The 26216-nt window shown below is 38.0% G+C and overlaps 3 protein-coding genes across 9 annotated transcripts in view; all 3 read right to left on the bottom strand.

Annotated features, from left to right (window-relative positions):
* Positions 1 to 26216, bottom strand: part of LOC307040843 (troponin I, fast skeletal muscle-like) — a 124725-nt gene that overhangs the window by 12128 nt on the left and 86381 nt on the right. Inside the window, exon 1 of one of the 5 annotated variants that reach the window (XM_079684011.1) lies at positions 117 to 415. The exons of 1 other annotated variant lie outside the window; for it this stretch is intronic. The gene's annotated coding sequence lies outside the window, so the exon portion shown is untranslated. Of the gene's footprint in view, positions 1 to 116; positions 416 to 26216 lie in introns of those variants that run through there. 3 more of the 5 variants (XM_079684012.1, XM_079684013.1, XM_079684010.1) reach the window with 3 other exon arrangements.
* Positions 1465 to 17352, bottom strand: LOC307040839 (troponin I, fast skeletal muscle-like). 3 transcript variants are annotated; one of them, XM_079684005.1, is made up of 8 exons: positions 16925 to 17352; positions 16824 to 16853; positions 10933 to 10965; positions 10636 to 10675; positions 8863 to 8991; positions 6070 to 6159; positions 3118 to 3291; positions 1465 to 1637 (listed from the first exon to the last, which is right to left on the bottom strand). In XM_079684005.1, exons 3-8 carry the CDS (start codon positions 10938 to 10940, stop codon positions 1560 to 1562), a joined length of 519 nt encoding a protein of 172 aa, XP_079540131.1. In that variant the 5' UTR covers positions 10941 to 10965; positions 16824 to 16853; positions 16925 to 17352; the 3' UTR covers positions 1465 to 1559. The 3 variants fall into 3 exon arrangements, with proteins under 3 accessions (XP_079540131.1, XP_079540130.1, XP_079540132.1); XM_079684004.1 differs by lacking the exons at positions 16824 to 16853; positions 16925 to 17352 and adding an exon at positions 14809 to 14933; XM_079684006.1 differs by lacking the exons at positions 16824 to 16853; positions 16925 to 17352 and adding an exon at positions 14813 to 14930.
* Positions 21828 to 26216, bottom strand: part of LOC307040841 (troponin I, fast skeletal muscle-like) — a 9098-nt gene continuing 4709 nt past the window's right edge. The window contains exons 4-7 of the mRNA XM_079684008.1: positions 26084 to 26212; positions 25072 to 25161; positions 23999 to 24172; positions 21828 to 21969 (exon numbers count right to left, since the gene is read on the bottom strand). Of these exons, the coding sequence (XP_079540134.1) occupies positions 21892 to 21969; positions 23999 to 24172; positions 25072 to 25161; positions 26084 to 26212 (471 nt within the window). The 3' untranslated portion in view covers positions 21828 to 21891. The remainder of the gene's footprint in view (positions 21970 to 23998; positions 24173 to 25071; positions 25162 to 26083; positions 26213 to 26216) is intronic.

Genomic DNA, 26216 nt, shown 5'->3' with positions numbered 1-26216 from the left:
GAGTTATAAAGTATTCTAAAAATACTTTGTTAAGTGGAAAAGTAGTCCAAAAAAACTTAAAATAGTTATTAAAAAATACTTTGTTACCGTGACTTTAAAAGCTTTGAAATAGTTACTTTTCAATTAACTCCAAGAAAAGATTAAAGAAAAATCTTGTGTAGTTTTCCAATATCTTAAAAAACAAACTGGTATAAAAAAACCTACTGACGAGGAGGAGGAGGAGGAGGAGGAGGAGGAAGACGAAGAGGTGCCAGGTTCCTGGACAGTACCGATTATCGGGGTATATAGGGTGTGAGGCGCTGACTCAGCAGAAAGGAGACCCTCTTTATGGTAACGGAGCACCTGAGGACCAATCAATGAAGAGCCTGGAAAGTTCCCAGACTCCCCAGGAAACTCCTAAATGTGTCTCCTCCCTAATTCAACCTACAGTACAGGACGGGACGGGACGGGACGGGTGGGGGGGGGGGGCCTTATGTACTTTAGCTGAGGATATGTAGTATAGGTCTGGAAAAACTCCATTACAGGTACAAGTAGTTAGAAAGCATTAAAGCAGGGGGGTCAAACTCAATCTCATCGCGGGCCACTTCAGCATTATGGTTGCACTCAAAGGGCCGGTTGTAACTTTTAAGACTATATAAATAATATACATATATAAATATATGCACATGGCACAAAACGAGATGCATTGTGGGACATGTAGTTTATGGGCAACGTGATTCTGTAAATCGGCATGTAACCCTATAATAAACGTAATATTTTCTTTGCAAGCTCTTGCGGGGCCACAGAAAATGAAGTCTCGGGCCGGATTTGGCCCCCGGGCCTTGAGTTTGACACCCCTGCTTTAAAGCAAAAACTGGACGTGATTTTTTTAAACTAGATGTTTTCATCTCAAAAACCAGAAACAGCTCCAACATTACATTTTCTAACTTTTCTAACCGCAAGCACACTTTAATAATTCAACTGGAGACGCGAGCGTGTTTCCAATTAATTAGATCCCACATTTCTCGGAGCAGGATTTTTGCTAAATTGTTCAAATAAACTCCCGTATTTCCTTTTGATGGATTAGTGCAGCTCCTGGTGAGAATGTGTCGCTGTGATATAATCAGGAGCGACACAAACAGTTTTAAAACACCAAACTTCATGCAGAATCACATCAAAGTGCAGCGAGACGAGGAGGAGTGACTCACCGACTGTCGAGCTTCTTCTTTGAGAGGGAGAAGAGGGATTTGGATGAAGATATTTGCCATTTATTTAAAGGTTAAGTAGAGACGATGTGCGGAAAGGAGGCTCTCTGCTGACCTCTGCTGCTCCAACACCAACACAACACTTTCTAATTCTGAGCCAAAATGTATATTTACGGTTTAAACGAAAGATAAAGAGGCTTCAAGCACCAAAAGCTGCTTTAAATAAACCCTCCTTAAAGAAACCCCCAACGAGCTCCCAATAAACTGCAGTGTGACAGCATTGCCTTCTTCCAAAAAGAATTTAATGGCACAGGTTAGTTTTTGCATGGAAAAGCTGAAGTGTAACAAAGATTGTAGCACAGGAAGTGAAAGTCTTTAGGCGGTCTCAAACATCTTCTTCCTGTCGGCCTTATCCTCGATGTTCTTACGCCAGTCGCCCGCCGCCTCTGCAGGCTGCAAGAAACAACACAAAAAACACCGTCTGATCACGTCTGGAATCTGCCGAGAAACAGCGAGGACAGAGAGTACCTGACCTCGCTGTATATTAACAGAACAATAATGTCTTTGTTAGCTAATGAATGTTTCCATGGTGACCAACGGCAACATGACAACGTTTCCATTGGTCCCTCTTCTTTAGAGAAGACCAGGAAATGATGGATACACGGATCGTGTTCAAATCAATAGGCACGCAATGACTCTGAATAATAATGATCACGCCACCAAACACACATTCAGACTAAAGGAACCAGCCTGTTTGGAAAATGAGAGAAGTAGAAAGTACAGGTATTTGGGTTCAACATGTAAGAAGTAGAAAGTACAGGTATTTGTGTTCAACATGTAAGAAGTACAAAGTACAGGTATTTGAGTTCAACATGTAAGAAGTAGAAAGTACAGGTATTTGAGTTCAACATGTAAGAAGTAGAAAGTACAGGTATTTGTGTTCAACATGTAAGAAGTAGAAAGTACAGGTATTTGAGTTCAACATGTAAGAAGTAGAAAGTACAGGTATTTGAGTTCAACATGTGAGAAGTAGAAAGTACAGGTATTTGAGTTCAACATGTGAGAAGTAGAAAGTACAGGTATTTGTGTTCAACATGTAAGAAGTAGAAAGTACAGGTATTTGTGTTCAACATGTAAGAAGTAGAAAGTACAGGTATTTGAGTTCAACATGTAAGAAGTAGAAAGTACAGGTATTTGAGTTCAACATGTAAGAAGTAGAAAGTACAGGTATTTGTGTTCAACATGTAAGAAGTAGAAAGTACATGTATTTGAGTTCAACATGTAAGAAGTAAAAGTAAAAAGTAATCAGAGAAATAAGTAGTGGAGTAAAGTACTGATACCAGAAACATGTACTGAGGTACAGTAACAAAGTATTTGTACAACACTACTTCCCACCTCTGCATATACAGCGCCGGGGAATATTCTGCATATCTATGTGGTTTAATTTGATTTATTTGGGGTTATTTCGGGTCTCTAAAAATATTTGATTTGAAAAACTGTACTTGTACTATAATGTGACCCCAAATAAATTAAGAATTAAAAAAAATTGTTTTTTATTTATTTGGACAACATGTATCCACATTTTAAATGAAAACGCAGTGTTTTCTGATCTCAAATAGTGTAAATACAATATTTAATTTATGAAGCTGCAACTACTTTGCACACTTGTATAATGTAGATACATCCTGTTTACATTTTAGTGGTTTTAGTGTATTCCTACTTATTCTGTATATTTACCCGTTTTGAGAAAAAGCCAGAATTTTGAGTTTTGGAGGAAAATTCTCTTTTTTTGTTTTGACTACTTCCTTTCCTGAGAGGATAATAAACACATGGATCCTGATATTGAAGCTCGAGCCGGTGACGAGTGATGTTTTTCTAACCATGTACAAAATGTGTTTTCTTTGTGCCATGTTTTTATAATTGAGTTCCTCACCTCCTCTTTGACCTCCTTCTTGACCTGCTTCAGGTTGGACCTCAGATCCATGGTCACCTTGTGTTTCCCTCCCAGCAGAGCCTGCAGCATGGAGTCAGCGGACATACGGACCTTCTTCAGAGCGGGCTTCTTCACGCCGGCCAACTCCACTACCTTCATCTTCAGATCCTCAATCTGCACAGACACGAAGGAGACGGTTTGTGTTAGCAGATCAGGAAGCAGACAACAAACTCCCTGATCCTGAGGGGCTTCCCCATCTCTGCAGCAGAGACTCTACTGCATCATTCTTCTCTTTAGATTGTATTTAACTGCACTTTACTTCATGTGCAAAGGCAAGGAAAGTGTATGTGTATAGCAACTTTCAACACAAAGCAGTTCGAAGTGCTTTACAAAAATGAAAGACATTCAGAAAATGGCCTCTCTGAACACAGGGAGAGCAGTCGTCCACCAATCTGATGGTTCTAGTTGTACTGGGAAGTAGGAAAATCCAAGTTCCCAGTAAGAAACTTCAACTGTAACGCCTCCTAAGGTCGGACTTCCTACGTGGAAACTCAGAGAAACGTTGACATACCTGAGATCAACATTCAAAATGGAGTCTCAGCATATAAACATTAAGAGAAAACTTTGAGAAGATAACATGTTCAGCTCTTGTATATTATTTGTGTCACATTAAATAAACTGTTGATGTGATTCTGCTGATACAGTATATATGTGGATATGTTGTTCAAATGCTAAAGCTGTAAACAAGATGAAAAACTTTCCTGCGGACGTCCATCTTTGTCCGACTTGAACTACATGCAGATTGTATGCGTTCCAGTAGCACAAGTCGGAATGTGACAGAAATAATACAGAAGAGCCAAAAAATGTAAGTTATCGGACTGTTTTCTTAATGTTCACATTCAAAACGGAGTCTACACTCCACTATTGGATGTTTGCGAGGAACTATTTATACAAGGTTTCAAAGTTAGTTTCATTCGTCGAGGGTTGAATAACTTCCTGTTGGAGGTATATTAACTTCCTGTTGGATGGTTTAATAACTTCCTGTTGGATGGTTTAACAACTTCCTGTTGGATGGTTTAACAACTTCCTATTGGATGGTATATTAACTTCCTGTTGGATGGTTTAATAACTTCCAGTTCGATGGTTTAATAACTTCCTGTTGGATGGTTTAATAACTTCCTGTTGGATGGTTTAATAACTTCCTGTTGGATGGTTTAATAACTTCCTGATGGATGGTTTAATAACTTCCTGTTGGATGGTTTAATAACTTCCTGTTGGAAGTGTTTAATAACTTCCTGTTGGATGGTATATTAACTTCATGTTGAATGGTTGAATAACTTCCTGTTGGATGGTATATTAACTTCCTGTTGGATGGTGTAATAACTTCCTGTTGGATGGTATATTAACTTCCTGATGGATGGTTTAATAACTTCCTTTTGGATGGTTTAATAACTTCCTGTTGGATGGTATATTAACTTCCTGTTGGATGGTTTAATAACTTCCTTTTGGATGGTTTAATAACTTCCTGTTGGATGGTTTAATAACTTCCTGTTGGATGGTATATTAACTTCATGTTGGATGGTTTAATAACTTCCTGTTGGATGGTTTAATAACTTCCTGTTGGATGGTTTAATAACTTCCTGTTGGATGGTTTAATAACTTCCTGTTGGATGGTATATTAACTTCATGTTGGATGGTATATTAACTTCCTGTTGGATGGTATATTAACTTCCTGTTGGATGGTTTAATAACTTCCTGTTGGATGGTTTAATAACTTCCTGTTGGATTGTTTAATAACTTCCTGTTGGATGGTATATTAACTTCCTGTTGGATGGTTTAATAACTTCAAGTTTGATGGTATATTAACTTCCTGTTGGATGGTTTAATTGATCTTATTGGAGGTATATTGACTTCCTTTATAGGGTTTAATGATGATTTAATAACTTCCTGTTGGAGGGTGTAATAACTTCCTGTTGGATGGTTTAATAACTTCCTGTTGGATGGCTTAATAACTTCCTGTTGGATGGTTTAATAACTTCCTGTTGGATGGCTTAATAACTTCCTGTTGGATGGTTTAATAACTTCCTTATAGGGTTTACTAACTTCCTGTTGGAGGGTTGAGGATGGTTTACTAACTTCCTGTTGGATGGTTTACTAACTTCCTTATAGGGTTTACTAACTTCCTGTTAGAGGGTTTACTAACTTCCTTATAGGGTTTACTAACTTCCTGTTGGAGGGTTAAGGATGGTTTACTAACTTCCTGTTGGATGGTCTACTAACTTCCTTATAGGGTTTACTAACTTCCTGTTGGAGGGTTAAGGATGGTTTACTAACTTCCTGTTGGAGGGTTAAGGATGGTTTACTAACTTCCTGTTGGAGGGTTAAGGATGGTTTAATAACTTCCTGTTTGAGGGTTAAGGATGGTTTACTAACTTCCTGTTGGAGGGTTAAGGATGGTTTACTAACTTCCTGTTGGAGGGTTAAGGATGGTTTAATAACTTCCTGTATGAGGGTTAAGGATGGTTTACTAACTTCCTGTTGGAGGGTTAAGGATGGTTTACTAACTTCCTGTTGGAGGGTTAAGGATGGTTTATTAACTTCCTGTTGGAGGGTTAAGGATGGTTTACTAACTTCCTGTTGGAGGGTTAAGGATGGTTTACTAACTTCCTGTTGGAGGGTTAAGGATGGTTTATTAACTTCCTGTTGGAGGGTTAAGGATGGTTTATTAACTTCCTGTTGGAGGGTTAAGGATGGTTTACTAACTTCCTGTTGGAGGGTTTACTAACTTCCTGTTGGAGGGTTTACTAACTTCCTGTTGGAGGGTTTACTAACTTCCTGTTGGAGGGTTAAGGAGGGTTTACTAACTTCCTGTTGGTACTTCATATCCCCTTATAACCTAAGAAGGATTTCATTTAGAAAGCTAAATGTTCAGAGTGATATTGAAGCGTTTACCTCTTTGTCGCTCTTTGTCACTTTGGACTCTGAGTCGTATCTTTCTTCATCGATCTTGTCCAATAACTGGTGGATCTTTTTGCAGATTTCCTGTAATAAAAGAGAACAAAATTAACTCTTCGTAACTTCAGGAATCAAGGATTTCAAGACGTTGTTGCCATATGCACAAAAGCTACAGCCTAGTTTTACAATTTCCTGACGTAGACAAAACCATTATATCTTAAGGTATTATTTTTAACTTCCTGTTGGAGAGTTAAGGATGGTTTAATAACTTCCTGTTGGATGGTATATTAACTTCCTGTTGGATGGTTTAATAACTTCCTGTTGGATGGTTTAATAACTTCCTGTTGGATGGTATATTAACTTCCTGTTGGATGGTTTAATAACTTCCTGTTGGATGGTATATTAACTTCCTGTTGGATGGTTTAATAACTTCCTGTTGGATGGTTTAATAACTTCCTGTTGGATGGTTTAATAACTTCCTGTTGGATGGTATATTAACTTCCTGTTGGATGGTTTAATAACTTCCTGTTGGATGGTATATTAACTTCCTGTTGGATGGTTTAATAACTTCCTGTTGGATGGTTTAATAACTTCCTGTTGGATGGTATATTAACTTCCTGTTGGATGGTTTAATAACTTCCTGTTGGATGGTTAAATAACTTCCTGTTGGATGATTTAATAACTTCCTGACGTAGACAAAACCATTATATCTTAAGGTATTATTTTCTACAAATGCCAGAAAATCTAGCGTTTAGCCTCTGAAACGATATGAAGATTGGATCATAGTGAATGCTTAGATGATACCAGACATGACCTCAGACTTTGAGAGACTGGAATAGACATTTTAGGCTTTTTAAAGCGCAAACCACTAATTATTGAATACATTTTTCACGTAAAATAACTTTTCTCTGAAATCTTTTGGGGTTTTGGACCAACAAAACAAAACAAGACATTTTGGACGTGTTCTACTATGTTGTGAGATAACACAGACCAAAGGATTATTAGTTATAGTAATATTTCGTGCAAAGATTTTTAAAAAATGCCGTTTTCAGCCTCTCACGGAAACACGTACGAGGAATCTGACTTGATGTCGTGGTGCATACATAAAAGTAAAACAAAGATTAAAAACACAGATAGAGAACTATTTTAACAAAACTATAAAAACATGAAGTTGTTTCTCTTGTGAGCTCTTCCCTGGTGAAAGAGTTCGATGTTCTGTATGTAAACACCAGTGGCGAACCGTGGCTATCACAACTGGACCTTCTGTGTAGACACACCCAGCCGCCGCCGCCGCCGCCCCCCTCCCCCCCCCTCCGCGGCATTATAATGTCCGTCTTTTCACTGGATTGTCGTCTTGAAAAGGGTACTCACAACAATTCCGCAACAACTTCATCTTCACCTGTTGGACTTGTCATTTCAACGTTAAAAACAATAAAACGGCATGAATTGCTTCGTGGCATTCATAGATCCTCTGTCTCGAGCCAGTTAACTAGCGGGCCTTCTAGAATACCCTGGAACCGAGGGGAACTCTGAAAGAACACGCCCATTGGCTACAAATCAATATCTGATTGGTTGATCAAACTGTCAGTTCAAACGTACGCTCTCATTCAGTGCAACGGCCAGGACATTCTATCAAGGATGTAGAATACGGTTATGGCTAGAAAGGATCCGTCTAGTGTAAATATGACGTCACGTTCTCGTTGTAACTCTCGTTGTAATCGGAGCGGCTCGGAAACACATCTACAGCAGTAACATAATGCAACATACACATTAATGCAGCAGCAATATTAACAGAGAAACATCAGACTTAATAGTAAAACACTGCAAGGGAACATTTTATTGCACCAGGAGCTATCTTGGGACTTTTACTGCGACAACGTTGACTTGCCTGTGAATAAAAAATAAACCATAGTGTTGGTGATCTACAGTGTTGTCATTCTTCTTTGAACACCAACAAGACCGCTAACACCCTATTTCAACAATCACACTCCCTGTCATTGACATAATTAATAGATAGTTTAGCTTCTCACCATCATTTGCGGTGGGCCCACTGATGTTAACGATCGTAACTGAAAGGCTGCCTGCCAAACGTAAACATTCAGCATTATTGCAAACTCTCGCGAGAGTTTTACACTAGACGGATCCTTTCTAGCCATAACCCTGGAACCGAGGGGAACTCTGAAAGAACACGCCCATTGGCTACAAATCAATATCTGATTGGTTGATCAAACTGTCAGTCCAAACGTACGCTCTCATTCAGTGCAACGGCCAGGGCCTTCTATCAAGGATGTAGAATACCTTGTTGAAGGATATTCTACCCAGAGACCCAGAAACAGATCTGATTGGTTGCTTTCTTTTCTAACACAAAACCACTGAAATGCGTAGTGCATGGTCCGAGAAGGACAAACAAATCAACATAACACTGTGATATTACAGATCATCAACACAGATACCATTCTCATTTATTCATTTTATATACATTTTATTACATTTTATTTATATAATTAAATCGATTTTTTGTTTGTTTTATCTGAGTGTTCCAGGGGTATTCTCTGAATACCTTGAAGGCCCTGACGGTTCGCCACTGGTAAACACTGGATTAACGCACACAACAAGACTAAACAGAACGCACCGAATCACAGAGCGTCCGCGGCGCCATCTTGATTAACATCAAAGTGAATTTCTCTGACTAATCTAATATATGTCTTTAAGAAAGTTGGATGGACATTTTTCTGTTGGTAAAGACTTCTTTTAAGAGAAACCGCTAATTGTTAAAGTGTGTTTCTTTACCATGAGAGCCGCCTGGTCTCCGCTCAGGTCGGGTTTGGCACAATGCTCGCTCAGATAAGCCGCTTTAGCCGCGATGAGCTCAGCGGTTTCCTCCTCGATCCACGTAGCAGCGATAGAGAGGATCAAACTCTGAGCGAGAAAAAGAGTTCATACTTTATTAGAGATATAACTGCAAGATCTAGAAGACAGTGGTGGGAAGTAACTAAGTACATTTACTCAGCTTAACTACAATTTTGAGGTACTTGTACTTTACTTAAGTGTTTCTATTTGATGCTACTTTTTAAGTAAATGGTGTACTTTTCCTCCACTACATGTATTTAATCCCTTTAGTCACTTCTCAGATGTGGATGAATGATGGTAAATCTAATCAAGTGTTAAATCAGACTTTAGTTCCACCTGGAGTAAATCCACCAGCTACCCTGCAGTATACAAAGTCATTCAAACTAGCTGCACCTTTACCAGCTTTGAGAACACTTTCATGATCAATCATTATAAAACATATCATATCTATTATTCTGAAATGGACCAATCTGCACAACGACTACTTTTACTGTCGCTACTTTCACTATATTTTGATGAGAATACTTTTCTACTTTCACTTGAGGAACATTTTGAATGCAGGACTTTTACTGTAACAGAGTATTCCTACACTTTGGTACTTCTACTTTTACTCAAGTACAAGATCTGAGTACTTCTACTTTTACTCAAGTACAAGATCTGAGTACTTCTACTTTTACTCAAGTACAAGATCTGAGTACTTCTACTTTTACTCAAGTACAAGATCTGAGTACTTCTACTTTTACTCAAGTACAAGATCTGAGTACTTCTACTTTTACTCAAGTACCAGATCTGAGTACTTCTACTTTTACTCAAGTACAAGATCTGAGTACTTCTACTTTTACTCAAGTACAATATCTGAGTACTTCTACTTTTACTCAAGTACAAGATCTGAATACTTCTACTTTTAGTACAAGATCTGAGTACTTCTACTTTTACTCAAGTACAAGATCTGCATACTTCTACTTTTACTCAAGTACAAGATCTGAGTACTTCTACTTTTACTCTGAGTACTTCTACTTTAACTCAAGATCTGAGTACTTCTACTTTTACTCAAGAACAAGATCTGAGTACTTCTACTTTTACTCAAGAACAAGATCTGAGTACTTCTACTTTTCCTCAAGAACAAGATCTGAGTACTTCTACTTTAACTCAAGATCTGAGTACTTCTACTTTTACTCAAGATCTGAGTACTTCTACTTTTACTCTGAGTACTTCTCCCTCTGCTAGTAGACTTGAACCAATCCTATAAAAGGTTGAGTTATGTTTCTGATATATCTCTCTCTGATGAATTCTCTTAAACACATATTTCTACAGTATATAACTTTAGACGTGTTAGATGAGCTTAGGGTCCATGGCCTGAAAACACTTTCATCTGTTACGTTTATTTCAGTTCATTTGCTCAAAACAGACTTCAAACATTTGAATATTTAGCAGGAGAGGTTCAAAACCAAGGATTTATTATAAAAACATGATCACACTTAAAGACAAAACGGATACAAATACAATAACCACCAGATTGAATAATTTATTAAAACTTTAAAGACTTTAGTGATGCAAAGAAATATATAGAAATATGTTATAAATCTTATAATTGCTTTTGAATCTTTTATTGAATTTTTTTTAACTGAATTCTAGATTTTACGACAATCTAGATAAATATCTGATTTAATTTCTAGTAAAATTATAAAAAATATAAATAATAAAATCTGTTACCTTGAGATGATGCCTGCGGCTCGATGACATCTTCTTTACGCTTTAATTAATAGATAAATGAAACATCAGTTATCCAAATAAAAACACACACACACACACACACACACACACACACACACACACACACACACACACACACACACACACACACACACACACACACACACACACACACACACACACACACACACACACACACACACACACACACACACACACACACACACACACACACACACACACACACACACACACACACACACACACACACACACAGTTAAATAAAGTTTTACTCACTCAGACATCTTGGCTTCTTTTTAGTTTCAAACTCTGTTAATAAAAAGGAAAATTAAGAACACAGTTAATGATATAAATATAAAACAAAACAGAACAGATGAGATGTTTTATCTAAATAAATCCAACACTGTAAGAACAATATATTCAACGGCCCTATTCTGCGTTTCTATAGATTTCAGTGCATGTCAATGGTCTGCAGAGGCTAAAATCCCCGTGTGAGGGAGTTTATCTGAAATAAAACGTCAGTGTCAATGTCAGTGTCAAAGCCGTGGTCTGGGGCCCCTGTTTTGGTCACGTCAGCGTTTACTCAAGGGGTCACGTCTAATCCTGGCTCGTGTCAAAGGTCAGCGCTGACGTTTATGAGGAGTTATTTATGAGCGGTAACGGGAGTGCCAACATTCAGCGTCCGTGTAATCGTAAATAAAGAGAATTCCAGCGCCGCGCACCAAACGCCGTTCAATTTAAAACACCGGTTTGATTTCAGCTGACGCGCCGAAACACACAGCTGCTGTTTGCTGAACTCAACTCTAACTTTTTGGACTTTACATGCAAGAAAAAAGCAGGAAAAAGTCATTAATATATAAAAAAATGAAGACATTGGTTTTGGATAAACTGACTGAGTGAACTCAACAGGTGCAGAAACTCTCTTAGGGTTAGACTGATTGTTTAATGAGTGAAATGCATCTGACCTGCAAGCTCCTTTAAATCCTTCTTATTCATATTTTCTGTATTATTTATATTTATTTTTCATCCACATGTTTTTTGGGGGGTAACAAATGATTTAAAATAAATAACCTGCAAGGCTATTTTTCCACTTTTGAATCTTTCTTTAAAAAAAATTCCAGTATAATTTGTATTTATGAAGTGCTTTCAATCTAATTTATAAATATGGTAATTAGAGCCTTTCTGTTAAGATGTTTAAAGGATCTTTCAAGGATTTCTTGGAGGATTCTTTCCATTTAGTTTTGTATTTTTACAAACTCATTATGTTGATCTTTTTATTTTATTTATTATATCTAACCTGCAGGATTATATTCCTTTTTGAAATCCCCATTTTAAATAAGATTATGGTCTGAATTTGATTTAAACTGAACAAAAAATAAGAAAAAGTCAGTCAAATTTCAGCTTTTTAGACTTTGATTTTTGCAGATTATGATCCTGTTGTCTTCTACTTTAATAATCATCTAAATGCAGAACGAGATTCAACGTTTTGAGGTTTTTGTTAAAAGAGGCCGATTTGCAGAATCTGCCGTCACGAGAGAGAGGAGTTTCACAAATCTGTTTCTGGATCCTTCAGATGTTTCTATCTTTATTAAACAATTTCATGGATGGATAGAGAGAGAGAGAGAGAGAGAGAGAGAGAGAGAGAGAGAGAGAGAGAGAGAGAGAGAGAGAGAGAGATTGATGGATAGATAGATAGAGAGATAGATAGAGAGATAGAGAGAGAGATGGATAGATGGATAGATAGATGGATAGAGAGAGAGAGATAGAGAAATGGATAGATAGATAGAGAGATAGATAGAGAGATGGATAGATGGATGGAGAGATAGAAAGATGGAGAGATGGAGAGAGAGAGAGATAGAGAGAGAGAGAGAGAGAGATAGAGAGATAGATAGATAGATAGATAGAGATAGATAGAGAGATAGATAGAGAGATAGATAGAGGGATAGAGAGATAGATAGATAGATAGATAGATAGAGATAGATAGAGAGATAGATAGAGAGATAGATAGAGGGATAGAGGGATAGATGGATAGATAGAGAGATAGATAGAGAGATAGATAGAGAGATAGATAGAGAGATAGATAGAGAGATAGATCGAGAGATAGATCGAGAGATAGATAGAGAGATGGATAGAGATAGATGGATAGATAGATAGATAGAGAGATAGATAGATAGAGAGAGAGAGAGAGAGAGATAGATAGAGAGATGGATAGATAGATGGATAGAGAGATAGAGAGATAGAGAGATAGATAGATAGATGGATAGATAGATGGATAGAGAGATAGATGGATAGAGAGCTAGATAGAGAGATAGAGAGATAGAGAGATGGATAGAGAGATAGATAGAGAGATAGATGGATAGAGAGATAGATGGATAGAGAGCTAGATAGAGAGATAGAGAGATAGATAGAGAGATGGATAGATAGATAGATAGATAGATAGATAGATGGATAGATAGATGGATAGAGAGATAGATAGATAGAGAGATAGATGGATAGAGAGATAGATAGAGAGATAGATAGATAGAGAGATAGATGGATAGAGAGATAGATAGAGAGATAGATAGATGGAGAGATAGAGAGATGGATAGATGGATAGATAGATAGATGGATAGAGAGGTAGATAGAGAGATGGATAGATAGATAGATAGAGATAGATAGATAGATAGATAGATGGATAGAGAGATAGATAGAGATAGATAGATAGATAGATGGATAGAGAGATAGAGAGGTAGATGGATAGATAGAGAGATGGATAGATAGATAGATGGAGAGATAGAGAGATGGATGGATAGATAGATAGAGATAGATAGAGAGATGGATAGAGAGGTAGATAGAGAGATGGATAGATAGATAGATAGAGATAGATAGAGAGATGGATAGAGAGGTAGATGGATAGAGAGATAGATAGAGATAGATAGATAGATAGATGGATAGAGAGATAGAGAGGTAGATGGATAGATAGAGAGATGGATAGATAGATAGATGGATAGATAGAGAGGTAGATGGATAGAGAGAGAGATAGATAGAGAGATGGATAGAGAGGTAGATGGATAGAGAGATAGATAGAGATAGATAGATAGATAGATGGATAGAGAGATAGAGAGGTAGATGGATAGATAGAGAGATGGATAGATAGATAGATGGATAGATAGAGAGGTAGATGGATAGATAGAGAGATAGATAGAGAGATGGATAGAGAGATAGATAGAGAGGTAGATGGATAGAGAGATCTAAAAGGAGGATGTGACCTTGAGCTTGGATTTGGATGACCTTGTTCAGAAATGAGAGGAAGTTGACATTTAGAAAAAGCTCAGAGAACGGAGGAGTTTGAGAGAAGCTGATTTACGGCTCTGTGATCTGATATCTACGTGACGTTCTCAAAGGTCGTTAGTCATACGAGACGGGAACGTTTCTGTAAATATATTGATCCTTAAAAATAAAACGACTCCCCCACGAGACGAGGTTTCACTCTGAGTCACTCAGGTCGTTACAGGGAACGACATTTAAATCATAAAGTGTTAAATTTAGACCGGACACTTTTTTCTAATCTGCAAAACACTCACTTCTTTTTTTGGTTTTCGTCGACTCTATAGAAGTTCACACATGACGCCATACTACGGTAAAAGAACATTGTTCGGTTTTTAAACATGTGAGCCACACTTAAAGAAATTGATGGAAATAATAGAAACATTTAAGAACATTTATAATTAGAAGAATAACCTAAGAAATGTAAATATAAAAAACCTTAATTGGTGGAAAAGCCGAATGAATTTTCAGTTTTACCCAAAAGAAAAGTCTGTTTTTCCAGATTATCAACGTTGTTTGTGAATTTAAGAGAAGACCTACGCTCATAACACAACTTAAAAAGAAATGAATGCACGTTAATGTTCTTACAGATTAAAGAATTAAGTGCTTTAAGTGTAAAAAATGCTCTTTTTTGTCCCCTAAAAACTTGCAAAGACATTTCTTAATGCCGTTCTGCTGCCGTCAAATGTCTGAAAGCAGGATTATTTCTTATCGTATAATCAGATCAAATAATTCTAGTTCCTGCAGCCGTCATAATCAAACAACACTATAAAGTATAAATTAAGTATATGCATATTATCAGCTGTATTTCCCCCAGAGCATCACAGTGATTTCAAAGTGTCTCACCCACAGAGCGACGAGAGGCGAGCAGACGTGGAGGACGCAGAGGGAGTCACGGACGAACACAGAGTGGGATCTGGGGGGGTTTATATGAGCCGGACGGGGATTCGGAGGTTCCTCTTTTATGGTGTTGAGGAACTTTGGGACCAATGAGCTCCTGAAATACCGTCATCCTTTGAGGGGTCGTAAATCTGCATCTGGGGGCTCTTTCTCCTCACGGGGGGGGGGGGGGATCGGTAAACACGGGGTAATAATGGTGTCGTTTGATCAATGGATGCAGAAATAAATATCATTTTGTGTTACTGTGATTTTTTAATTACAAGTGTTTTAAATCTTATCATTAATGAAACATTTTGTAACGGCTTTTCCGTACGAAGATTTTTGAAAGAGTGTTTGAATATTGTTTAAGGGATTTTTGGGAAGATTTTTTAAAAACTTAAACTAAAAAGTTAACAAGAATGTGGAAGATTTGCTGACTTTTTTTTAAAAGATTTTTTGAAGGTTTTTTAAAGATTTTTCAGAAAAGCTTTGAAGATGTTTCCCTTGACCGAGGGGGCGTAGTTTTTTATTTTAGAGCATAAAGTGTTTCAAATATTATCATTAGACACATTTTGCAACGTTTGTTTCGTACGTTTTTATAAAGATTTTTGATCGAGTGTTTGAATATTGTTTGTACGTGTTTTGAACCTTTTTTAAAATATTTTTTAAAGATTGTTAGAGGAATTTTTGGGAAGATTTTAAGAAGATTTTTTGGAATACATTTCGAAAGATTTTTTGAAAACTTTTAAAGATTTTTGAAGATTGCTTAAAGATTGTTTAAGGATTTTTTGGAAGATATTTGGAGGATTTTAAGAAGATTTTATGAAGATGTTCTGGAATACATTTTTGAAGATTTATTTCTAAACTTTTAAAGATTTTTGGAAGATTTTTTTTAAAACTTTTGAAGATTTTATGAAGATTTGCTGAAAAACGTAAAAATAAATGTGGAAAATGCGCTGAAAAACTTTTAAAGATTTTTGTAAGATTGTTTAAGGATATTTGGAGGATTTTTAGAAGATTTTAAAAAGATGTTCTGGATGACATTTTTGAAGATTTCTTTGAAAATCTTTAAAGATTTTTTGAAGATTTTTTTTAAAACTTTTGAAGATTCTTTGAAGATTTGCTGAAAAACTTCTAAAGATCTTTGGAACATTTTTAAAAGATTTTTCAGAAAACTTTTGAAGATTTTTCCCTGAACTCCCTTCATCCTTTGACCGAGGGGTCGTACATCTGCATCGGGACCCTTTTTCTCCTCATGGGGGGGGATCAGTAACCATGGGGGTAATAATGGTGTCGTGATCAAAGGATGCAGAAAAAAATCATCATGTGTTACTTTGATTATTTAATTTAAAAAATGACCACAAAGAGTTAAGAAAGCGACTATGAGAAGACACACAGCGACCAAACAGACACACAAAGACAGAACTTTAACACAAGGGAGATAAAGTCAATAATAAAGATAAAATACTTTCAAAGATTATCCCAAACACTTCAAAGAGACTCAAAGCAGATCCAAAAGAGTCTAAAGAGTCTGTTTGCTGCTCTGTGACGAACTCATGAAGTCTTCCTTTCCACCACACTTTGTATTTACCGGCTATTTATTAAATACTCAACAGATTGAGATGTGTGGGGTATTAAATAGTCTCTCTGACTTTTTCTCACGGGGACAGGAAGAGGGCTGCAGAGTGAGAGGGGGGGGGGGGGCAGAAAGACATCATTATGTGATTGTTTAAATACTGAAATAAGTGCGTTCCTCACTGTTTGAGCGAATCTGACCTTTTGTCCTTAAAATCCATCTTTAAAATGTTGTCGTTATTGTTCCTTGTTTATTTTAGAGCTCAAAGTGTTTTAAACATATTTTTTGAAGATCTTTGGAGATCTAAATATGAAGTTTAGTTAACGTTGGACAACAGTTATGAAGTTTATCATCAAATATACTGTAGGTATATTCTTGTCAAAGGAAATCTTTAAAGACAACTCACGTGCTGCAGCTTCAGATCCAGACTCAGCAACTGAAACAAAAGAAACACAATTATATAAATAAATGCATTTTGTGAGTAAGAGACGTTTATTAGTATCTCACCTTCTGCTGGAATGAGCCGAGCCCCCCTCCATCAGGAAATATTTGATCAGCGGAGGAATGAGTTCATGGATTTTCGACTGTGAAAAATATACGGCCTACAAAATGTTACTCAAAGAAACTCGAAGCAACGAGGAAGTTCCTCCAAGAGACTAAAAAAGAAACAGAACTGGAAGGAAACAACCAACAAGCTCTCAGAACGAACACAAGACGAGGGAAAACGACCACAGGACGAGGGAAAACGACCACAAAGAGACAAAAAAGAAGCAAAACAGACAGAAAAAAATGTACAAAAAGATGGAAAATGACCAAAAAATAAAAAAGTGACTGAAAAGAAACAAAGCAACAGAACAATAACAGAGAGCAATGCAAACTGACAAGAGTTATACAAGAGACAAAACAACTACAAAGAGACACAAAGCAATTAGAGACACAAAGCAATTAGAGAGACACAAAGCAATTACAGAGACACATAGCAATTAGAGACACAAAGCAATTACAGAGACACAAAGCAATTAGAGAGACACAAAGCAATTACAGAGACACATAGCAATTAGAGACACAAAGCAATTACAGAGACACAAAGCAATTAGAGAGACAAAGCAATTAGAGAGACACAAAGCAATTACAGAGACACAAAGCAATTAGAGACACAAAGCAATTACAGAGACACAAAGCAATTAGAGACACAAAGCAATTAGAGACACAAAGCAATTACAGAGACACAAAGCAATTAGAGAGACACAAAGCAATTAGAGAGACACAAAGCAATTAGAGACACAAAGCAATTAGAGACACAAAGCAATTAGAGAGACAAAGCAATTAGAGAGACACAAAGCAATTAGAGAGACAAAGCAATTAGAGAGACACAAAGCAATTACAGAGACACAAAGCAATTAGAGAGACACAAAGCAATTAGAGACACAAAGCAATTACAGAGACACAAAGCAATTAGAGAGACAAAGCAATTAGAGAGACACAAAGCAATTACAGAGACACAAAGCAATTAGAGAGACACAAAGCAATTAGAGACACAAAGCAATTACAGAGACACAAAGCAATTAGAGAGACACAAAGCAATTACAGAGACACAAAGCAATTACAGAGAGACAAAGCAATTACAGAGACACAAAGCAATTGGAGAGACACAAAGCAATTACAGAGACACAAAGCAATTACAGAGACACAAAGCAATTACAGAGAGACAAAGCAATTGGAGAGAGACAAAGCAATTAGAGACACAAAGCAATTACAGAGACACAAAGCAATTACAGAGACACAAAGCAATTAGAGAGACACAAAGCAATTAGAGAGACACAAAGCAATTAGAGACACAAAGCAATTACAGAGACACAAAGCAATTACAGAGACACAAAGCAATTGGAGAGAGACAAAGCAATTAGAGACACAAAGCAATTACAGAGACACAAAGCAATTAGAGAGACACAAAGCAATTAGAGACACAAAGCAATTACAGAGACACAAAGCAATTAGAGAGACACAAAGCAATTAGAGACACAAAGCAATTACAGAGACACAAAGCAATTGGAGAGACACAAAGCAATTAGAGACACAAAGCAATTAGAGAGACACAAAGCAATTACAGAGACACAAAGCAATTGGAGAGACACAAAGCAATTAGAGACACAAAGCAATTAGAGAGACACAAAGCAATTACAGAGACACAAAGCAATTACAGAGACACAAAGCAATTAGAGACACAAAGCAATTACAGAGACACAAAGCAATTAGAGACACAAAGCAATTAGAGAGACACAAAGCAATTACAGAGACACAAAGCAATTGGAGAGACACAAAGCAATTAGAGACACAAAGCAATTAGAGAGACACAAAGCAATTAGAGACACAAAGCAATTAGAGACACAAAGCAATTAGAGACACAAAGCAATTAGAGAGACACAAAGCAATTACAGAGACACAAAGCAATTGGAGAGACACAAAGCAATTAGAGACACAAAGCAATTAGAGAGACACAAAGCAATTACAGAGACACAAAGCAATTACAGAGACACAAAGCAATTAGAGACACAAAGCAATTACAGAGACACAAAGCAATTAGAGACACAAAGCAATTACAGAGACACAAAGCAATTAGAGAGACACAAAGCAATTAGAGAGACACAAAGCAATTACAGAGACACAAAGCAATTACAGAGACACAAAGCAATTAGAGACACAAAGCAATTACAGAGACACAAAGCAATTACAGAGACACAAAGCAATTACAGAGACACAAAGCAATTACAGAGACACAAAGCAATTAGAGAGACACAAAGCAATTACAGAGACACAAAGCAATTACAGAGACACAAAGCAATTAGAGAGACACAAAGCAATTACAGAGACACAAAGCAATTACAGAGACACAAAGCAATTACAGACACAAAGCAATTAGAGAGACACAAAGCAATTAGAGAGACACAAAGCAATTAGAGACACAAAGCAATTACAGAGACACAAAGCAATTAGAGAGACACAAAGCAATTACAGAGACACAAAGCAATTACAGAGACACAAAGCAATTAGAGACACAAAGCAATTACAGAGACACAAAGCAATTACAGAGACACAAAGCAATTAGAGAGACACAAAGCAATTAGAGAGACACAAAGCAATTACAGAGACACAAAGCAATTACAGACACAAAGCAATTAGAGAGACACAAAGCAATTAGAGACACAAAGCAATTACAGAGACACAAAGCAATTAGAGAGACACAAAGCAATTAGAGACACAAAGCAATTACAGAGACACAAAGCAATTACAGAGACACAAAGCAATTACAGAGACACAAAGCAATTAGAGAGACACAAAGCAATTACAGAGACACAAAGCAATTACAGAGACACAAAGCAATTACAGAGACACAAAGCGGACACAAAGAGACCGCAAGCAACAAAAAGAGACGAAACAGAAACAAGTTACAAAAATATGCAGAACAACAACAGAAAAAGATGGATAACGAACACAAAAAGATCACAAAGAGTTAAAAAATTGACGATGAAAAGACAGAGAGAGACAGAACATTAACACAAGGGAGATCAAGTAAATAAGAAACGACAAAATACTTTAAAGAATTGGCAAAATAACTAAAAAGAGACTCAACAAAGTCTTCCTTTACAGAACATGTTTTTGTATTTATCTGCTATTTATTAAATACTTGACAGATTGAGGTTAAGTATTTTATGTTTAAATAAATAGTTTGAGTGTTCCTGTTTATCATTAACCTGAAACAGTCCTCTGCTGACCCCGTGTGGTCAGTAGTGGTCACAACACCTTAAATCTGCACTTTAAAGCGTGGAGTGGAGCTGCAGATGAGACACAGGTGTAATAATATAGTTTCATAACAGACTGAAGTATCGGAGGTGAAACAAACAACCGACTGTCTTCTTCCAAATGAACTCAAGTGGGAGAAAAACAATCAATTCAATCTTTGCACGGTGCTTAATCATTCATTCTAAGGGAGGAGATTAAAGGTGCAAAATAGAAATGTCACTCAATGTCAAACTTACCGACCAAGAAGAGACGCAAAGTGAGAACTACAAGACACAAAACAACAAACAAGACACAAAGTTACTAAAAAAAGAAACACAAACTGACAACTACTGGACATGAAGCAACTAACAAAGAGACACAAAACAACTACAATAAGGAACACAAGGATTAGCAAAACACACAAGATTTGTAAAAAGAGAAACAAAAATAAACAAAAGACACAAAATGACTACAAAGAAACAAACAACAACAAAAAGACAACATTTGTAAAAAGAGAAACAAAACAAACAAAAACCACAAAATAAAAAACAAAAGACAGAAAAGAACTACAATTAGGCACAAAATGATTAGCAAAATTAACAAAATGAGTAAAAAGAGAAACAAAACAACAAACAAAATACACAAAACTTCCGTTAAGTTTAGAACATTTTATCATATATATATATATCGGTGTTTGTTGGTTCTTGTTTCTCCATTATGGAAGCCCTGCTTATATATTTTCTATGTCGGGTGAAAAAAAAATCTCTAATGTTTGTCATTCTGTGAAACTGGTGGGATTGAAGTCCAACCCTAACCGCTAACCCTAACCGCTAACCCTAACCGCTAACCCTAACCGCTAACCCTAACCGCTAACCCTAACCGCTAACCCTAAACCCTAACCGCTAACCCTAACACGGTGAAAATGGTTTTTACCAAAATGCAGTCTTTGCTCCCTCTCCCTTTGCTTTCATTCTATCCTTTAAACTCAGCAGTAAATTACCAAAAGGGTATTTTCTTAAATCGAATAAAAAATGAACACATTCACTTTTCACATCTCCCTGAACACCTCGGAGTGGAAACATGGATATAATGTGTTTACCTCACTGACATCACAGCACCACAAGAGAAACACAACCTTGTTAAAGCTCGAAAACCGGCCAGTTAACAGAACAACACTAATTATTACATTTGATAACAATCAGTTAAAGCTCCAGCTTAATGGGTTTTTCACTGTTTTAATTAGATTTAAGTGTAAAATTAAGGGTAAATTGAATATTTTTAAAAAGGGATTCCTCTCTATGCTTACAGCTAATCTCTTTTCAGGCACTTTAATTAAACAAAAATAAGCATTTGTTCTGTTTCGTGGCCAGTTTTGCTTTAACGTTGGACAAAAAAAAAAAAAAAAAAGTTCACTTCTATTGCAGCGCTGTGCGTCACTGAGTCAAATACAGAATACCTCATGACAAGGCGTAGGAAACAGAAACTCATTTATTAAAAACAGAAACACTACGCAGCGGCAGGAAGTTGTCAAAAGTGAACATCAGCACAGTAAAGGAAACAGGAAGTCTAAAATAAAAACCCTAATTAATCCGAGAGGGACGTTCACTTCACAATAACAGCAGACAAAAGCTGAAACTGGCAGTTTTAATGAAACAAAAACTTCAAAATCCAATTAAAGGTTCCATAAAAAGTCTTTAGGTGGTCTCAAACATCTTCTTCCTGTCGGCCTTATCCTCGATGTTCTTACGCCAGTCGCCCGCCGCCTCTGCAGGCTGCAAGAAACAAGACAAAAATCACCGTAAAAAAATAGACAAAATGGAGTCTGGTCACGTCTGAAATCTGCCTAGCAACAGCGAGGACAGAGAGATGAAGAAGGGACAAGGAAACATTTTAGGTTTTTGTGTGTTTTTTTAATTGGGGTTTGTTTTGTTGTGTTTCTCTATTACAAAAGTATGGTGGCCGACAGAGGGCAAGCGCTCTACAACGGCTCAAAAATACCTACATTCGGAGAAACAACAAAACAATGTTGGAAACTTACCAAAAATGTTTGATTTGAACGATGTGATCACATGACTGCTTCTGATGTCACTGCAGATCGGCTGTGAGCTAGCTAGCTAACGTAGCTAACCTATTCATTTCAGTTATTAGACGGCTAACTCTGAGACAGAGACAGTTGTTCAACTTTAAAAAAGACGCAACTTTTCCTTTGTTCTTCTTTTAGTCACCAATAATACATTTCTTTTTTTTTGGGAATCAATTTTTTTATTTTGGTCCACTATTTTTGTAAAAAAAAAAAACTGTGAAATTGTTTTTTTTGGCAACTTTTTTTTTGGCCATTGTTTTTTTTGCCAACAATTTTATTTTAATAATTTCCCTTTTGTGTCATCAACTTATACCTGTTCTGTTGCCAACATTTAGTTTTGTCATCAACTTTTTTCTCTTTTTGTCACCAAATGTTTTGGTCAACTTGAGTAAAATAGCTGCGAGTCATGTGATCACATTGTTAAAATACGCCCATAAAACATTTCAGGTACGTTTTCAACAACAGAGTTAGCTTTATAATCCTGAACGTCACCAAGCTGTGTGCGTCACTCTTTAGTGTCCCCTGGTCTCCCAGCTGTGTGCGTCACTCTTTAGTGTCCCCCGGTCTCCCAGCTGTGTGCGTCACTCTTTAGTGTCCCCTGGTCTCCCAGCTGTGTGCGTCACTCTTTAGTGTCCCCCGGTCTCCCAGCTGTGTGCGTCACTCTTTAGTGTCCCCCGGTCTCCCAGCTGTGTGCGTCACTCTTTAGTGTCCCCCGGTCTCCCAGCTGTGTGCGTCACTCTTTAGTGTCCCCCGGTCTCCCAGCTGTGTGCGTCACTCTTTAGTGTCCCCTGGTCTCCCAGCTGTGTGCGTCACTCTTTAGTTTCCCCCGGTCTCCCAGCTGTGTGCGTCACTCTTTAGTGTCCCCTGGTCTCCCAGCTGTGTGCGTCACTCTTTAGTTTCCCCCGGTCTCCCAGCTGTGTGCGTCACTCTTTAGTGTCCCCCGGTCTCCCAGCTGTGTGCGTCACTCTTTAGTGTCCCCTGGTCTCCCAGCTTTGTGCGTCACTCTCTAGTGTCCCCTGGTCTCCAGCTGTGTGCGTCACTCTTTAGTGTCCCCTGGTCTCTAGCTGTGTGCATCACTCTTTAGTGTCCCCTGGTCTCCCAGCTGTGTGCGTCACTCTTTAGTATCCCCTGGTCTCCCAGCTGTGTGCGTCACTCTTTAGTGTCCCCCGGTCTCCCAGCTGTGTGCGTCACTCTTTAGTGTCCCCTGGTCTCCCAGCTGTGTGCGTCACTCTTTAGTATCCCCTGGTCTCCCAGCTGTGTGCGTCACTCTTTAGTGTCCCCTGGTCTCCAGCTGTGTACATCACTCTTTAGTGTCCCCTGGTCTCCCAGCTGTGTACATCACTCTTTAGTGTCCCCTGGTCTCCAGCTGTGTACATCACTCTTTAGTGTCCCCCGGTCTCCCAGCTGTGTGCGTCACTCTTTAGTGTCCCCTGGTCTCCCAGCTGTGTGCGTCACTCTTTAGTGTCCCCTGGTCTCCCAGCTGTGTGCGTCACTCTTTAGTGTCCCCTGGTCTCCCAGATGTGTGCGCCACTCTTTAGTGTTCCCCGGTCTCCCAGCTGTGTGCGTCACTCTTTAGTGTCCCCTGGTCTCCGTTGTGTTTGAGCTTCTTCAGCGTTGTGTATTTGCAGCGTTTGGTTTCTGCAGCTTTTAGTAAACGCTGTGCATGTCTCCTCAAGTTGCTGAATGTTCTCTAAATGCTGCATGTGTGTGTGCCTCACCTCCTCTTTGACCTCCTTCTTGACCTGCTTCAGACCAGCTCTCAGGTCCATGTTCACGGTGTGTTTTGAGCCCAGAAGAGCTTTCAACATGGCGTCTGCAGACATACGGACTCTCTTCAGAGCGGGCTTCTTCACGCCGCCCACATCCACCATTTTGATCTTCAGGTCTTCAATCTATCAACAAAACAACACATTGTATTACACATTCTCAGGGGTCCTAACAGACTGCGACACTCTAGATCAGGGGTGGGGAACCTCCGGCCCCCGGGCCGTATACGGCCCACGAGACCATTTGCTACGGCCCTCGAGGTGATTTATAAACACACGCAAAAAAGAAAAAAATTAAAGAAATCTGCAAACAAGTTAAACAAGTGAGAGCCTGTTTTTCCTGGCCAAGGTCAGGGTCCTTGAACACAACACGAGCCTAACGTGTCATCACGTGGTATATGTCTCGTCTGATAGAGGTGCAGTTCTAACGGAGAGCACCAGAGCGTCGTACCCATAAGGAGCCGGACAAATGCTGCAGTTTCTGCGTGGCTGTGTCTTTAGTTGAAAGCCCAGTGGCGATCTGTTCCTCTGTCATACTGATCATACAGTTAATAACTTTGTTGTTATTAGCATCTGGTTAGCTAGCTATGCTAACGGATATAAGAAGCTTTTTCTCCAACCAGTGAGGTAAAGGCACATCTTTATATGATCATTATAGTTATAGAAAAATAAGAGAATAAAGTAAACAGGTATAAAATACTATATGACAGTAAAAAAAAGTTGTTGTTAATAAACAAGAATACAGTTTGAAAGGGAAGTGATTTGTAAAATATCCATAAAGAAAAATAAATCTCCTTACAGTTCTGTTTCATATGCGTGTTGAGAGATAGATCTCTTCATGTTGCTCTCTAAGTGCACCAGATTGATGCTTTTAACTTCAACATTTAAAAAAAAAAAATCTTCCCGGGGGAGCATGCCCCCGGACCCCCCTAGAGGAGGTGAGGTAGTGTATGCATTTAACAGCCAATTACATTTTTGAAGACACGTAGATAAAGCGTTAAATGCTGCAGGAGGAGGACGCCTACCTCTTTGTTGGCTTTGCCAACTTTGCTCTCCAGGTCGTACCGCTCTTCATCCACTTTGTCGAGGAGGGAGTGCAACTTTTTGCAGGCTTCCTAAAACACACAGACCAACCAATCACAAGCCTTTACTGACGGAAGCATACTTCAAACTAAAGCTTTGCTGAGGAAGACTTTCAATCAGAATCAGACTTTTGAATTCTCCGTATCTTAATCTCTCATCTCTAAAGAAACTGTAAAATGTTAACAGTATTTAGTTAAGGGATTATACAATACTCCTGCAGTTCCCCAAACATAGAAGTCATTATTTGTAAAAGTAGAAGTACTCAGATCTTGTACTTGAGTAAAAGTAGAAGTACTCAGATCTTGTTCTTGAGTAAAAGTAGAAGTAGTCAGATCTTATACTTGAGTAAAAGTAGAAGTACTCAGATCTTGTTCTTGAGTAAAAGTAGAAGTACTCAGATCTTGTACTTGAGTAAAAGTAGAAGTACTCAGATCTTGTTCTTGAGTAAAAGTAGAAGTACTCAGATCTTGTACTTGAGTAAAAGTAGAAGTACCAGAGTGTAGGAATACTCTGTTACAGTAAAAGTCCTGCATTCAAAATGTTCCTCAAGTCAAAGTAGAAAAGTATTCTCATCAAAATACAGTGAAAGTAGCGACAGTAAAAGTAGTCGTTGTGCAGATTGGTCCATTTCAGAATAATATATATGATATGTTTTATAATGATTGATCATTAAAGTGTTCTCAAAGCTGGTAAAGGTGCAGCTAGTTTGAATGACTTTGTATACTGCAGGGTAGCTTGTGGATTTACTCCAGGTGGAACTAAAATCTGAGTCAACACTTGATTATATTTCACATCATTCATCCACATCTGTGAAGTAACTAAAGGTATAAATACATGTAGTGGAGTAGAAGTGAGTAAATGTACTCAGTATCTTTGCACCTCTGTCTGTGGGGCTTCTTAGTGTTTTAATGTATCTTTAAGTGAACAGTTTCCTGATGAAGCGTTTCCTCTCACCATGAGCGTGGCCTGATCTCCGCTCAGACTCGGTTTCGGACAGTTTTCGGACATGTACGCCGCCTTGGCTGCTGCGATCTCTTTCACTTCCTCGTCGATCCACTTGGCCGCTATGGTCAGTATCAAACTCTGC

This window comes from Notothenia rossii (assembly GCF_949606895.1).
Source record: "Notothenia rossii genome assembly, chromosome: 5".
In the NCBI taxonomy this organism is placed as follows: Eukaryota; Metazoa; Chordata; class Actinopteri; order Perciformes; family Nototheniidae; genus Notothenia; species Notothenia rossii.
This window is presented reverse-complemented; position numbering and strand designations above follow the sequence as displayed.

Coding starts and splice junctions, on each gene's coding strand:
- LOC307040839 (XM_079684005.1), bottom strand. Junction 8,992..10,635: donor GCCGCAGGCATCATCTCAAG/GTAACAGATTTT, acceptor TTTCTCGCTCAG/AGTTTGATCCTCTCTATCGC. Junction 3,292..6,069: donor TGACAAAGAGCGACAAAGAG/GTAAACGCTTCA, acceptor GTGTCTGTGCAG/ATTGAGGATCTGAAGATGAA.